Raw genomic sequence first — 16,628 nt, forward strand, 5'->3', positions numbered from 1 at the left:
TTATATAGGAAATTCATGCAAGTAGTTTGGGAGACATGAAACAGCCTCCAACCTCTAGAAGATGTTGCACTGGAAGAGTGCCTACCCTTACACTCAGGATTCTCAGTCAAGAGGGCATAGACCAAGCCTTCTCTTTACTGCCTAAAAAAAAAGGCATATTTTTTACCACAGGGTAACTAACACACAAGCTAGTCTGAGGTAAAACCACAGTGAAGAGGCTTTTGTTTACCACAAGGTAAATTAGGTGAGGTCAACCCTCTACTTTTGCCTAGGTTTGATCCGGCCTAATTTATCTGATGGTAAAAAAAGTGCTTTGTTTTCATAGGATAGCTCAAAAGTATTAGCATCCTGGAAGACTTTTTTTTTTTAAATAAAAAACCCACCTTTTTTAGCAGGGAAGATAAGGCTTCAGAGATGTTCTGTGATGAGCTGCATTGCTTGTAGGGCTCCAATCCAAAAGCTGTACAAGAAGCGTTCAATGACCACACACAGCAATAGAATTTTAGGGGCTAAAGTGACATTCCCTCCATATTTGTGTGTTTTAAAAAAAAAGTATGCAAAACTGTCTTAACTCATCTCTTCAAGGAATGTGTGTTACACTTAAAAGTTGCAGATACATTTACCATTTAAAACAAATTTTTGAAAATCAGCTTCTCCCCCCGCCACTTATCAAATAAGCTCAGCATGAACAGCTACTGGAAGGGAACATCTCTAACACCTAAAGCAGAACAGTGAATGCAGAGCTCCATACAGCTCATTTCAGGTGTTATTGGTGTCATCAACTCTTGCATGAAAAGAATCCCTCTGAAATCAGGTTTTGAAATATATTTTCCATTGTGGATTTGCTCCAATTACGGCCACCATAGCCAGCCATTGGCATAGCTGCACAAGTGTAGGCCCTAGTGTAGACAGGCAGAACTAGGGACATATTCCAGATCTCCAGCTACCCAATTGTGCACTCAAACTAGTGGAATAAAATACACTCCCCCACACCCCTGGTGAACTATGTTAAACTTAACATTTATCATGAATGAAGCACACATGCCTAGGGTGTGAAAAAAGTTCTACTTGTTCTTTCCCCCCTACTATTACTGTTATAGTAATATACAAGTTATCAATAATCAATTTGCCCCACATTTTCAATAAGTGGTGCTAGTAATGGCTACATTCGCAATAGTATTTATTTTAATGTCTTCGCTATGTTACCAAAAGAAACTTGCATTTATTAGACCATAATAGGAGGATGCATGATAGGCATGATTTGAAAAGACAGACAACACTGGATCCCATAAAGGTAGGGCTGTGCAAGGTCAATTATTTTGCTCAAAAAAAGTCCTCGGTATACCTCTATCAAAGGAAATACTTGCCTTCTTCTAGCCAAATATGATTTGGCAGCACTCTGCATCAATTTCTCCTTCAGTCAGGGCCCCTTAAAAAATCCACTTAGACCAAATATTCAAAACATTCCCCCATCTGATTTGTTAAGTCCTATATGAAATATTTCAAAAGAAAACTCAAACGTATGTCTTCATCCTGGTTTCAGCTGGGCTCTGTCCCTCCTCCCCGTGGATCTTTCCTTCCCTTAAGTTTCTTTCATTCACCCCCATCTAAAGTTAGACCTGCTCTTCCTCCAGGAAGGTCTGTCTCTCAGCACCTCTTACCTACAGTTTGGTCTTCTCTACAAGCCCTCCCAGCTACTGCCTTTTCTCCTGCTGACTCAGGAGCCTTCTTACTAGCTGCAGTGTCTGCACAGGCATCTACCAGCCACCTGTAGCTATCGTCCCCCATCCCAAGGCCCAATTGCCTTCCCATAAACCCTATTGAGCAGCAGGTAATCAGTCCAGGTGCACTGGATCCTGCTCCCTTTTAAAGGGGACAATCACCCTGTTACTCTCTCATTATGATACAAACAAGTTTTAAAGAGCCTCATGAACCTTATTTTAGAACATTGCTACCCTTAAAAATACTCTGCCTGAATTCAAGGTTGCTGTTATTATCATTGTATAGAAGTATAAAGGCTAGATTTTCAGATATAGAGAAACATATTTCTTTATACTTTGTAATGTTTTGCTAGATCTCAAGTCACACTTCCTTTGACTATCATGCCTCACTTGAAATAAACTGTGACACTGACCCTCTTACCTTAGGATATAAATTGCTCAAGATACCTCAATAAATCTGTTCAGGATACAGATGAAAGCAGATATTTGGCTCTCAGTTCCTTATTTAAAGGTCAATGAACCAAGTTTGTCATCATCACGAGCTGGAGCACAGGTGTAACATTATTTCAGGTGCTTTCACTCTGCATGTCATCTAAATATCAAAGTAAGGTAATTTCACTATAAAAACAGTAGATCTTAAGTCTAAGAAAGGTTATACAAGGGCAAAGCACATTGTAATAAAAAACCTGCAGCATCCAGTCTCAGACCCTGGCTCAGGTGACTCCACCTCACAGGGTGGCCACAGACCTAAAAAATGCAAAGTAGACATTCCAGCTCAGACTGGAACCCAGCTTTTGAGCCTACCCACCCCCTCACAGGGTTTTAGAGCCCAGGCACCTGAGTCCAAACACCTCCACCACAACTTTTAGCCCTGCAAGCCCAAGTCAGCTGATCAGAGCCAGCTGTGGCCAAGCCACAGATCTTATATTGCAGCGTAGAGGTACTCTTAGAATCTCTTTTTCTCAGCTTTCCATCTGTAAAATGATAGTTACACTTCCCTATGGAATGGGGGCATTGTGAGGCTAACTGTATTAAACATTATGAGGTGCCCTAATACTACAGTAAAGGGGACCATATAAGTATTTCAGATAGATAAAGCCCTTTTAGGATGAGAGAGATGAGGCTGCTGGGAGGTGATCAATAGTGGAAACCTATGCCTTTGAAACTCACTGCCCTGCAGCTTCAGTTCATAGCCTGAAGTTTATTATTCAGGGTATGCTATAAAACCATCTCTTCTCTCTTCCCTGCAAGGAGTTGGGAAGGTAGTGGTTGTTTGGATGTAAATGCTGGAGTTAATTATTTTTTAGACTGGGGTCAGCAACCTTTCAGAAGTGGTGTGCCAAGTCTTCATTTATTCACTCTAATTTAAGGTTTTACATGCCAGTAATATATATTAATGTTTTTAGAAGGTCTCTTTCTGTAAGTCTATAACTAAACTATTGTTGTATGTAAAGTAAATAAGGTTTTAAAAATGTTTAAGAAGCTTCATTTAAAATTAAATTAAAATGCAGAGCTCCCCGGACCGGTGGTCAGTACCTGGGCAGCGTGAGTGCCACTGAAAATCAGCTCGCATGCTGCCTTTGGCATGCGTGCCTAGGTTGCGCACCTGTTTTAGACATTTGCCAAAGGTGACCAGAATTTGTGATGGGTGCTAACTTGTAGATTGTAGTATGAATTGGAAAAAAATAAATTATGTAATATTAGCTGAGATTTTAAATGCTCAAAAGTCTAGAAACAAAGTTAAAGTCTCCTCTCAAACTGTTTCAGCACATTAAACACACACAGTTTGTGTGTGTGTGTATGTGAGAGAGAAAACCTTGTTGATTACTGTTTGCCAGGGAAGACACCATAAAAAGGATTAACTAACATAAGATGCATAAAACTCATTTACAGTAATAGTAAACAGAGCTGCACAAGGAGTGGATTGTATGCTCTAGAAGCCATATTTTTGAATTTGGATTGTCTATATAAAACCTTAACCCTAACATCACTGTGAATGCACAGACCCACACACCAATTTGTACTGGGTAGCTCCAGCTGGAGTATACCTATAAAGTTACCCCCATTCTCAAGTGCACGTGGCATAGATACACAGGGAAGAGTATGCCTCCCTGATGATTCTTACCTTCAGCGTTTATCTGTATGTTCCAGGGTATGCAGAAGGTGTTTATTTCAGTAGGTGCTTCTGGAGTCTGAAAGCTTGCTATGTACTACAATCTCCCCCATCATGCACACAAGCCTTTTAACTTGGCCCTCTCCTGCTAATTCACTTGCCACATCCAGGAAGGCAGCCAAGGGAGTACTGTTAGCAGTACATCGTGCAAGTGGGGAAAGGGAAAGAGCTGGGCCAATACGCTTGGAAGAAAAGGCATCAGCATGTAAAGTGGAAAGTGGGCCAGAAAGGTACACCTAAAACACAGGAACAGATGTGAATGTATCTTCTGTTGCTGCACCCACAAAATGGGAAAGAATAGACAGGAAGAAAGACAAAAGAAGGGTAAGGAGACACATAATTGCTAAAATGGATAATGCTGCAGGAGCCTAGCTATAAAGATGCCCCCAATATCAATGAACTAGAGTTAATTTGCTTGTGGAATAATACATACATGTCCTTACAGGCAAACAAACATCCTTGTCTGATCTCCTTTTGGAGTAATACGTATTTAACAATACATTTGGTAGGGACCAGAACTTGGAAGCAATTTAGAATCCTCACACCACAACTTCTATCATCTGTAGATCTAATTATACACAGTATAGTGAGAGTGTTGTGGGCAGGGAGGGACCAGGAAGTGCTCTCCAGGGCAGAATGCAAATGAATTGTTTCTAGCATTAAGTAAAAGCAACCACCAAGGTAAAGGGTAGGGCAGGTAAAGCTTTATACATTATAAACTGATGTTCCAGGCTACATAGTAGCAGAAGGCATCATTCTTACTGAGACTGAATCAAACAGCACTGGGATCAATATAAGCAGATTAGACATACTTAAATGAATGAAAGAAGGTAGAAAATGTAGTATTTTGGTGAAAGTGAAAAGTTAAACAAGGACTGAAAGCAGCAGAGGTGAACACCAAAAATGTAGATGGGTTTTTATTGCTGCTTCAGGTAGAAAAGGGCTCTCATAGCAACTGAAACCCAAATCATCATCATCATGGGTGCTGGAACATACTGAATTATTCCCATATACACAGTCACTGGTGAAAAAACAGTCATCCCCCAAAAACCTGAGCACTCAAAGAGGCCTAGTAAAAAGAGAGTTCAATTCAAAGTTTAATATCTGGCAGACTGCTTACACCCAATCCCCACTCCAGCCATGAACTCAGCTGCATGCAAATCCATCTCTGGCTGGGAAGAAAGGGATAGGGCTGCTTTTGCTCTGACATTTCCAAAGTAATCTGTTGCAGTTCCAAAACAGCACTATTTCTTCTTGGTAGCTCTTTTTCCTTCTCCTTTCTTGGGTTTTCCTTTACCACGGAGCTTCTTCAGCCGCCTCATCTCTTCCTTAAAATCTTGATGTTCATCTCTGAATGGAAGAAAGAGAGGGAAGAGGGTTAAATTTAACTTCTTCCAAAAGAACAAGAGTGCAGTGGGTTCTGGCGGCCAATACTTCCCACTCAGAATGGCAGATTCCCACCTAGAAGAACGGAGAGATGTACACAAAACAAGATGAGAACTAAAGTAAACATACAACATGTATATTATCCTAGTGTGTTTTACATCAAGAGGAAAACAAACCAACAACACATTTTGCATTACATCAGCACCTTCCATTCAAGAATCTCAAAGTACTTAACAGAAATAAAGGAATGAAGCCTACCACCACCATGTGAGGTAGTGTTATTCCAATTTAAAAGGTGAGGTAAAACCAAGACTAAGGGCTTGGCTACATTCGAAACTCCAAAGTGCTGCCGTGGGAGTGCTCCTGCAGCAGCGCTTTGAAGTGCGAGTGTGGTCACGGTGCCAGCGCTGGAAGAGAGCTCTCCCAGCGCTGCAGGTACTCCACCTCCCCATGGGGTTTAGCTCCCAGCACTGGGGCACTGTTTACACTGGTGCTTTACACCACTGTAACTTGTTGCTCTCAGGGGGGTGTTTTTTCACACCCCTGAGCGAGAAAGTTGCAACGCTGTAAAGCGCCAGTGTAGCCAAGGCCTTAGAAGTGAAGGGACTTGCTCAGTCACACCAAGTCTGTGGCAGAATGAAAAACAGGATGCAAATCTCCTCACTTGCAGTCTTGTTGTTCATCCAATGCTCTGCAACTTCCACACCCACACCTATTCCCAGGCAAGTCTGATGGTTGTCCAGATGTGTTAGAGAATAAAGCCTATACTGATCTCATTGAAAGATTACCTTTGGTACTTATGGAATTAACAAGACTGCCTTTATCAGCAACAAATGATATATATTTCTTACAGTATATTTATTGATCCATTGTGCTTAAATGGGAAGGAAAATATAAAATCAACAAGAGACAGAAAATCAAAATCCCATGCCCCCAAGCTAGCTCAGAAGTCTCATCTTGTGTTGCAATGTCATGCAAAGACTTAAGTCTGGGTCATTAGCTCATGAGAAGAGAGGCAGGGAGGGCTGCAGTTACACCTGGCATTGCTCTCAATTGATTTCACTGTAGGATTCTGGAGGAATCTATATCTGCCAGTGGGATCTTTATTATTTATTTGTATTATCATAGCGCCTAGGAGCCCTAGTCATGAAGCAGGACTCCCCTGCGCTAGTTGCTGTAAAAAAAGCAGTAAAAAAGTGAACAGGGTGGGGAAGTACAGGATAGGAAATCCTGGAGAACCCTTTAAATAAATTCCACTCCATCTCCCATCCAAATGCAACTTAGCAGTGGAAACTGTGGGAAAATGGGTAGTAGCACCTCAAGCTTGTCTAAGGCTGCTGCCCTGCTCTTTTTAATACTTCCAGAAAAGCTTAAGAATTATTCCCTGGACCCCTTGGTCTTTAGATCTGTGTCTAACATCTACTGCCTGCCACAACATTTATTTCTGAATAGCACACCTGAGCCACTGCAGGCCTCTCTGAGCATACACAAGAAACAAGACACTTGAGCAAGCAGTTTATAGTTTGGCGTTTTGTGCCAAGAGAAAGTTATTCTAGGAAGTGTTGTTCTTACAATAGTGCAGGCAACACCTGGATGGTCACTATGTAATAGGTAGGATTTCTATTTCTAGTATGGTAAAGGAACTCCTATAAATTCCATGCCAGTTGGCCAGAGTAAAGGCTGCATTTAACTGCCTCAAAGAACATCTACAAGTAATTAGTTCAGAATTTCCTTACTCAAAATTGTAATAGTCATTTAGAAGCTTAAATATAAAATGTTTCTTGTTGATTTTGTCTTCCTATATTTGGAAAACAATTTCCCTTCATTTTGGATAGTTTGAAGGTGACTTAGTTTTTTAAAACTTAAAGAGAAATCAACCACCACCAAAATTTCAAGGATGGGTACTGAAGTAGCCATAAATACAGGGTAGGATATTTTAGCAGTTGGTGTGTTAACATGCTATATGTCTTTTGCAGCTCCTTGAACGAACAGGACACCCCATAATTGTTGCCTTAGGTTCTGTTCTGCAGACAGACATCACACCTATCATTCATCAGCTTTGCAAAACAATGCTTTCTTAATGGATAAGGCCCTTGCCCCAAACAGCTAGAACAGGGGTTCTCAAAGTTTATTGCACCACAACCCGCTTCTGACAACAAAAATTATTACAAAACCATGGGGGAGGGGAAGGAGGGATGATGAAGCCTGAGCCCACCCAAGCCCTGCAGCCTCCAGCAGAAGGGGGCAAAGTCAAAGCCTGAGCCCCACCACCCCAGGTGGTGGGGCTCAGGCTTCGGCTTCAGTCCCGAGTCAAACCCTGTGCTTGGGTCTCAGCTTTGGGCCCGGGCTGCAGCATCTAACGTCAACCTTGGTGACCCCATTAAAACAAGGCCACGATCCATTTTGGGGTCCTGACCCACAATCTGAAAACCACTGAGCTAGAAGAAACATGCCCCATATTGACATGTGATTGCTTAACTACACCCATTGGTATCATAAGCATTCCCAAATCTGGACCTTAGCAGCCAGAAATCTGGGTGCCTGCATGAACCCCTCTAAGCTTAATTACCAGCTTAGATTTGATCTCGCTGTCACCAGCCAAAAATTCCAGGGTTTTGGCTCCCTCTGGTCTCCCCAAACCCTTCCCTGGGGAACCCCAAGGCTCAGAAGCCCCGAGTCTTACCACAAAGGGAAATAACCCACTTCCCTTTCCCCTCTCTCTCCCACCCAGACTTTCCTATCTGGGGTAACCTGAGAGTTACTGATGCAATCTCTTTACATCACAATACCAAGAAGCATGTCTCCTCTATTCCACAAAGAGACAAACCCCAAATACAAGGAAACAGAAATGATTCTCTCTCTCTTCCCCCTCCCACCAATTCCCTGGTGCTGCAGAGCTTTACCCTCCGTAGATCTAACACAAAGAGAATTCCCCTCCCCTTCGTTCCTTAGCCTACTCAGAGAGAAAAACTCAAACAAGTCTTAAAAGAAAGCTTTATAAAAAAAGAAAGAAAAAACACATGAACATGATCTCTGCATCAAGTTGACAAACACAAGGCTATTACTTAACAGAAAATATGAATAAACAGCCTTATTCAAAAAGAGATACAATTTAAACATTCCAGCAAACTACACACATGTAAATACAAAAAAAAAAAAAAACACAGCCTATTCGTTTTGCTACCTTTGTACTCACAACTTTGAAACCGAAGATTAGAAGCTTGAAGATAGAAAGAAGCCTCTCATAGCCGAGAGACAGAAAAAGACACAGACCCAACATTCCTTCCCTGAGTTTTTAAAACATCCGGTTTCCTGATTGGTCCTCTGGTCAGCTGTTTGGTTCCCTTTGTTAACCCTTTACAGGTAAAAGAAACATTAACCCTTAGCTATCTGTCAACCTTGGTGACCCCATTAAAACAAGGCCACGATCCATTTTGGGGTCCTGACCCACAGTCTGAGAACCACTGAGCTAGAAGAAGCATGCCCCATATTGACATGTGATTGCTTAACTACACCCATTGGTCTACGAACTCTTGCCCACAAAAGGTTCAGTGCATCTAAACAGGAAAACTACATAAACAACCAGTCCACATTTTACTCTATTCTTCCCACACCAAGCACAGCAAAGAAGTGCTTCTTCTATACGACCTGTCTGTTTTCTGAACTGCACTACTTTAATAGTTCTGCTGCTGGTTTAACACAACCCTAATAGAATCCACAAGTCCTTGTTGCCCAGTCCATCCCCCTCACCCCCCGCCCCCCCATTACACACATGAATCACCTGTAGAGGCCAAAGAAGCGGAGTTTCCTCATGAGGGCGAAGTAGGTGTTGTGAGGGGGATACCAATCGTAGACCTCCTTCCGTTTGGCAAGAGGCTGCTCGCTGAACAGCTTCACTACTTTCATGGACTTATTGTCTGTTGGCCTGACAACTTCTCCAAATATCCGGGCACTCAGGCGGGCCATCCGCAAGGCATAATTGGAAAGAGCAGACATCTCCGGGCAAAGAATGGATACACACACATACGCACACTTCCCTACAGAAGGAAGAGGAAAAACTGCAGCTATTTGAGATGTTCCAGGATCCCAAGCGTTTGCCAGTATGATCCTGTCTTCCACTCTCAAATCACACTTGCAATTCACATGAGGGGCATCATGCTTCAGGCTGCATTTCTCACTGCAACACAGTTGATGCCAATGTCTTCGACATAACCATAAAACACATTACATATCACTTTTAGCACGTCTGAGGTCTGTCATCCCAGCTCTATGTAAAACTAGTCTAATTCCTAATATACAGTATCAGAGGAGTAGCCATGTTAGTCTGGATCTGTAAAAGCAGCAAAGAGTCCTGTGGCATCTTATAGACTAACAGACGTTTTGGAGCATGAGCATGCATCCGACGAAGTGGGTATTCACTCACGAAAGCTCATGCTCCAAAACGTCTGTTAGTCTATAAGGTGCCACAGGACTCTTTGCTGCTTTTCCTATATACAGTTCTCCTTACAGAGACATAACTTAATTTGGTAGTCTCTCCAGAGAAGATAAGGATTAAACGGCATGAAGACTCAGGCCAAGATCCCCAAAAGGTTTTTAGGCACCTAGCTACCATAGATGTCAATATAGTTAGTAGATTCATATCTCCATTTCTTTCTCCCATTCCTCATCTCTTTGGATTTCATGCATGTCCTCCACCACGATGTTGTTTTCTGTCAGTTTTCTCTCGTATCTGTCCTTTTGTTTGAAGCATGTCCCCCCCCCCCTTCCAACTATTTTTCCACTTTTGCCTTCTCTTTTCCAAGAGAACCAACATGTCAACAAACTTCCCTCCAACCAAGGAGACTCCCTCCAGAGTCCCTCACTTCTGCTCCTTCAGACAGCCAAATGGAATCTCTCTAGAATATAAGATGCTCTCAGAGTGATACTCCAAACTTTTAGTCATTACTGCTAGACCACAAGAGCAGTTCTTTTTCTCCCAACCCTAACGATCCCTTTGATGTTTTTCTTCAGCTCTCTTCTCCTTCCCCATTTCTTTCCTCACCTTCCTCTCTATTTAAATTTGTTCTTCCCCACAGAATAGCTCTCAAGCTCCTACTGTCCACTGAATGAACCTGACAAATCTTGATAGATTCATTCTACTTGCTGGGATCAATGGGGAAGCAGCTACTCAAGATGAGACAAATGAGAGAGAGAGAGAGAGAGAAGGAAAAGACTAACCCTTTTATTTGTCTTGGCTTCAGCAGCAGATCGCCCCTCTGATTCTCTCCCTAGGATTGACAGCTATAAACAGGAGTAAGATGATTAGATCTGCTTTTCTCTATTATTGCAGTCAACTCCACCGGGGAAGCATTGCATATGGGCACAGAGGTACAATCCTCTGTTCGGGATATTCCTGGCAGTGGAGTTTCAAGCAATTTATGTTATATGTCATATAGGATTAGTGAAAAAGATCATACGGGATTCCCATGATCTTGTAATGACTTCAAATCCCCTGTGCTGCCCATACCATGCCTGTCTGGTGAACAGGTGATGGTTTAAATCTTTAGAGCTGTCAGCATTCTTTCATGAGCACTAGATTGACTTTGAAGTCCTGGTTTTCTTTTAAAAAGCATTTCACAATTGCATCCAGAAACCAACAACAGAATCAAGATGAGCATAAAATATTGGAGATGTATAAAAGCAACAGTGAAGACCATCTGCAGGACCAAGCCAAGTAGATTTCACTAAATTAATTGGGAATATTTTGTTTAATAACATTATCCTTAAGTAAATATTATCCCACGTGGGCTTTTACATATTGGAGGAGCTGGTGCACAATCGCCTCCTTAGATTTGCTCCCACTGGTGCTCAATAGCAAGACGAAACAGGGAGAGGAAGTAAATTCAGCACCCAAATAATAATGAAGTGTTCTGGGTCAAAAGAGAATACGAGAAGAACTACACTGGGAGGGCAAGCAAAGTGTCAGAGGCTTTAAGGCAAAGCAATGTCCTAACGTGAGAAGAGAGAAGTTCTGGAACAGTTGCATCCAGCATCTCAATTTATCACAACCTGGGCTACACATGGTATAGTTAACATAAGCCTCTCCTGTGCTACAGTGGCTCTCTTTCTTCAGCAGGTAGACATCACACAGCTATGCTGTATCACAGCACTGGCCTTTTCTAAACAGATATCCTGAAGTCTTGCATTTGTAGGTCAGACCTAAATGGAATTGATTATTATTTTGCATTGGCCACCACCTGCACAGATACCAATGCACTCTACTGTGTCACAACCAACTCTCTCCAGTCTCCCTTTTCCACTGTGCCAGGAGAGATGAAACCACTCTTAGCTCCTGGATGATGCAAGATAGCAGAATGGTGATGGGTTTTTAATTTAATAGTCCCTGCTGGGATCTTCTAAATAGCCTAATCCAAGGTTGGAGTCCTTAGCTAATCCTATCTAATCTAAGAATAGCAGAGAGATTAAACGGGTAAAAGTTGAAAACTCTCACCGGTGTCTGAAGAGCTATCCAAGCCGGTCTCCTTGGTGACCTGAGTTTCTGTGAGAAGCAGATGGAAAGTCTGAGCATAGTACATGAAAGACTACTGATACTGCACACTGCCCCAAGTGGTTCTGTGCCCTGCTCTGTTCACAGGTGCTGCCCCTGCAACTCCCATTGGCTGCAGTTCCTGACCAATAGGGGCTGCGGGGACAGCGTCCAGAGCCCCAGGCTGCCCCTATGCATAGGAGCCAGAAGGGGTGACATGCTGCTGCTTCCAGGAGCTGCGCAGAGCGACCACTGACCCTACTCCCCAGTGGGAGCTCGAGGGCCGGATTAAACTGGCTAGTGGGCCGGCCCCAGGCCATAGTTTACCCACCCCTGAGCTAGCCACACTAGGGGCTGGCCCACACTTCTGGATGACAGTAATGTTATCAGACTGACTGTTAGCAGTTTAACACTGAACACCGTTTTCTGATAGGTTGTTTGCCCTGAACTCATCCCACTCCTTCACTGTCCTTTCCATTCCTTTTCCTCTTAAATGCCACCCTTTCCCTCTCCCCCTTCCTCCACTATAGCCCCCACAGTATAGTCTTTAAAAAGACCTGCAGACCACAGGATTAGTTCTCCCTTATTAATATAATTTTTAACCTCACAGTGTCTTTAGAGATAAGCGACAATGCAGGCGAGGGCCAGAAATAGAAGAGAGTGAGCCCCATTAACAATAGCTACCTGTCTGCTTTCAACAGTTTCTGATAAAATATGAACTAATTTTTAATGTTACATTGCTATCCATTCTAAGGGCCCTACATCATTTCAAAAGTGCTTTCCATGAAGAGGAAAGACACTAGCATTCTAAGTAGGAGGCATAGTTTAAATTTTGACAAACAAGAATAAAGGGGTTGGGTTACAATACCAAATTATAACAAAAATGTTCCCATTAGTTTTATTTTTAAAAAGTGAAGGAATTTTTTTTTAAAAACAGTGAAACATTTCATCTCATTGCCGCATCCAAAACTCACAAGACCATGATGGATGCCAGGGCGAGCACCAATTGCAAAAGCCTGCAGTACCCATGGTGGCGATGTCACAACAATCTCTGTGGCTGAGAACCACTGGTACAGTTCAGGGCCAATAAATTGACCCCCTACACTAAGTTATTCCTTAAAGTTAGGTACAGCTGCTATCCCACACTGACAAGCTTCTCCTCCATCCCACCCAACATGCACAGAGAAGCCCCCTACACAGCAACACACCTCCTTCCCACATCATACCACACAGAAGCCTTCTCCCCCACTACCCTACACACAAGCCCCTCCCAACTACCACCCCTCCCCCCACGTACCCTTCCTGCAATATATACACGCATGAGCCCCTCCCTTTTACTAGCCTCCACAGGAACTCCCAACATACACACACACGAGTCCTTCCCCCTATCACAGGTACCCCTCCCCCCAACACACCCACGAGCTCTTCCCCCTACCACTGGTACCCTCCCCCCCAACACACACGCCCTCCCCCCCCACAGGTACTCCTACCCCCCCCACACACACGCACGCACGCGCCCTTCTCCCCAACACACACGGAGAAGCGCCCCCTCCCCTTGGTGCACAGCCTCCTGGGCTCCCTGCTCTCCCCCTAAGCGGGTCTCACAGACGCCCCCAACCCGACCTCACCTCCCTGCCCTGCCCGTCACGCAGCCACCGCCCCCACCGGAAGTGTCCCTCCCGCTAATCTCGCCGGGCTGCAACAGCCAAGCTATAGAGCGACGCCTCCCTGTAACCACCCAACACAAGAAGACTGAGTTAGCCGTGCGCATGCGCTCTACGGACGCCGCCAGCTCGAGCCCCTTCTTCCCTGTGTGGGTGACGTCAGGGAACGGCGCTTGTTGCACTGCCGAGGGTGGGCGCGCGCCCGCTGCTGGGTCACCGCCCATTCTTGGGCGGGCGCCGGCTGGTTCTCGCCCTCTGACTAGGGGCCATTCCGGCACGGGGTTTCCTGGGAATGGTGCGGAGGGCAGCGGCACGCGCCCGCGGAGCGCTCTGCTAGGCAGGCGCGGCTAGTCCCCAGGGCAGGCAGCGGGAGTTCACCACCCCGCCCCCCAGGAGCTAGGGGGACGGCTGCCGTGCCCTGTCTGCAGCGCATTTGGAAGGGGGCTCTTTGCCCGATGCTCAGCAGCCCTCCCCCGCAGGAAGCTTTGCCCCCACGGCGTCTGCCTGACACCCTAAAAGCTAATTCCTGAATGTCAGTAGGCGCCCCGGCTCTTCTGACACTACTTTAAACAAGTGAATTTCCTGTTTGGAACAACCACCTTGTTAAAAGGGATAACGAATGAGCAAGTGTATGGCACAGAACAATCCGACGCTAGCAAGGCACTGACTAGATGACCTAGTAGGTGCTTTACACGTCTCATTTCTCTTTTAGTGTTGGTTGGCCTAAAAATGTGCCTGTTGTAAAGGTTCTATTTCCATTTGAGTTTTTATGCAGCATAATCCCTGTGGTGTTTGATTGCCTAAAATAATCCTGCTTGGTTTCAGGCTAAGGGACATCTAATGCCTTAGGCTAACATTAGAATTGCTACACTATAAAAGCTCCAGTAACTCATGACTCAATTAAGATTCAAACCTACTGGGTGCGGATCTATTGTTATTCATTGTGCCACTGGCTCCATCATGAAGCAGTCCTGCTAGAAAGATCTTCCCCTTCCTCTCAATGTTGCCGCTGCCCTGCACGCATGCACATGCTTACATTTGTGAACATGAGTGTGTAGCGCCCCTCTCCAGCTGATTACCTCCTTTAATGGCAATCCGCTTACAGGTTTTGATGGACAGGTTTGGGTTCTTTTGGATCCCGCCACCCACCCAGGAGGGTGACTCTTTTTTCTTTTTTGCTATGAAATTATTTGGCGGTGGCTCCACCCCCCTTGCACCTTCCTGGCAGGGTCACCAGGGCAGCTTGAGTGGAAAATTCTAACTACAGTGTAATCCCATTTACCTGCCAGATAGCTGGAGACTTCCAAGAAATAACTCAACACATAAAAATATATTCAACACAATAATTACATTAAACAGGCAACATATACAACATAACAGGGTGAAATTATTTTTCGGGTCACTGGTGCCCACACTGAAAATACCCATGACTTGATGTAACAAGTGTAAAATTAGTGTCCTGTTGGTATGTGTACTTAGCTGGGGCCCTTGATGACCTATAAAATTCTCTGCAGTGGTTTAGCAGTGTGGCTGACTGGGTCCAGTACAGCCCAAAGGACTGACAAGTGGGAGGAGGTGGTGAATCCCTCCACAGGTGTAACAAACAGCAGGTTATAAAATCTTCCAACCCTTACTCCCTGGCTTGAGGACACAATTCAGGAAGTAGTGAGTCCCCAAAACAAATTCCCTGACTAACTAACTAAAAGCTGGTGCACTCATGAACTACATGCATGACCTTCAGGTTTGAAGATGACACTGGACTCCTCAGTCACTGCAGAGGGGCTGCTGTCTGCTGGCAGGGATCCTCAGACAGGATTCAGGCTGTGTTGGTCCCAGGCTTTCCCCTCATCACAAAGGGGTGCAGAGCTCAAGGTGTAGGTTATACAACTACCCTAACATCCAAACTGTAGCCTCCTAGCCCAGCCTCCAGTCACACACTCAGCAGGTAGCAGCCCTGGACTAGCAGCTCTGACCATGTGGGGACTGGTCTCACCAGGGGAGCTGGAGGTGAACCCAGCCAGGCTGGGGAAATTTCTCAGCAAATGTAACAATTGGGAATCATCTGTGGGGAAGGAACACCCAACTGAGGGATCTGCGATCAGGTCCCTAGAGGCCAGTTCTCAGGGGGAACCCTGCTTGCAGGCCTGGGACTCACCAGCTCCCCACACAGCCAGTCCAGCCCTTTCCCTCGCCGACTCCAGCCTCTCCTAAAAAATGGCTTCTCTCCTCTCCTGAACTCCCTGGGAGGGGCATCTCCACTCCCTATTGGTTGCTGGGCAGACTCTGAGTTTGCCTTGGCTTCTCCTCCCTGAGCTGCAAGCAGACAGAGCTCCAGGAATCTATGTAATCTCCTTGGGGGTTACAAGTGTTCCCCTTGTGGGAGTAAATTTAAGCATGTACAAAAGTGCAGAATCAGGGCGTATATTTCTGTTTGCAAATCAATAGCTTCTTCTGTCAACAAAACAACAACTACATGTTATTTAGTCTTAGACCAATAGTAAAGTAAAAAATTTTCTCATCAGTTCCTTATCCATTACTACTATATGTATTTATATTAGTTATTATGGTAGCATGCAAAGAGCTGTCAGGATTTTGGCCACATTCAGCTAGAAACTGTACAAACATACAGGACGACAAAGTCACAATTGTTAACAAAGCATAAATGTAGTTTCCACTTAGTGCCTGTTACCTCGCACCTGGAAAGGAAGGTATTTTTTACAATCTGTGAAGCTGTAAATGATCTGAGAGATTGCCTTTCTCTCTAGTGCCCATCAAGAAGTTTAAGATCCTCTAGTTCCTAGACTTTATGGGACCAGTGGAGGGAATCATCTGTAGAGTACTCCTGATGCAGAACTTGTTCTTCCTGAGGTCTTGCCTATATTAAGTACAGTAGTACTTACAGTAGGTAAGAAATGCAGTAATGTTAATTGCCTATGGTAGTGCTAAGCACCATTGTGAAAGCCTCACAGATCTGTAGAACACTACTCATTCATATACAGAATTGTTCCCAATGGTCCAGAAGTGATCGTACTCCTTTTTCTATGATCCTAGTTGGATTCCAAGACCGTTAACCATTTGCTAAGGTGAATGGGCTGGAATGGAAGATTCCCACCATCTTCTGGGACTATTGCTAATGCTATAGTGCATGGGTGATCACT

The 16,628-nt window shown here is 44.4% G+C and overlaps 1 protein-coding gene across 3 annotated transcripts; it reads right to left on the reverse strand.

The window, feature by feature from the left end:
- Positions 1-4,785: 4,785 nt before the first annotated feature.
- On the reverse strand, positions 4,786-13,496 carry MRPS33 (mitochondrial ribosomal protein S33). 3 transcript variants are annotated; one of them, XM_075069047.1, is made up of 5 exons: positions 13,435-13,473; positions 11,771-11,818; positions 10,498-10,560; positions 9,062-9,317; positions 4,786-5,244 (listed from the first exon to the last, which is right to left on the reverse strand). In XM_075069047.1, the coding sequence occupies exons 4-5, from the start codon at positions 9,274-9,276 to the stop codon at positions 5,139-5,141; spliced, it is 321 nt and encodes a 106-aa protein (XP_074925148.1). In that variant the 5' UTR covers positions 9,277-9,317; positions 10,498-10,560; positions 11,771-11,818; positions 13,435-13,473; the 3' UTR covers positions 4,786-5,138. The 3 variants fall into 3 exon arrangements, with proteins under 3 accessions (XP_074925148.1, XP_032639079.1, XP_032639077.1); XM_032783188.2 differs by lacking the exon at positions 10,498-10,560 and having other exon boundaries at positions 13,435-13,487; XM_032783186.2 differs by lacking the exons at positions 10,498-10,560; positions 11,771-11,818 and having other exon boundaries at positions 13,435-13,496.
- Positions 13,497-16,628: the final 3,132 nt, after the last annotated feature.

The sequence above is a fragment of the Chelonoidis abingdonii genome, chromosome 1, assembly GCF_003597395.2.
Source record: "Chelonoidis abingdonii isolate Lonesome George chromosome 1, CheloAbing_2.0, whole genome shotgun sequence".
Taxonomy (NCBI): Eukaryota; Metazoa; Chordata; order Testudines; family Testudinidae; genus Chelonoidis; species Chelonoidis abingdonii.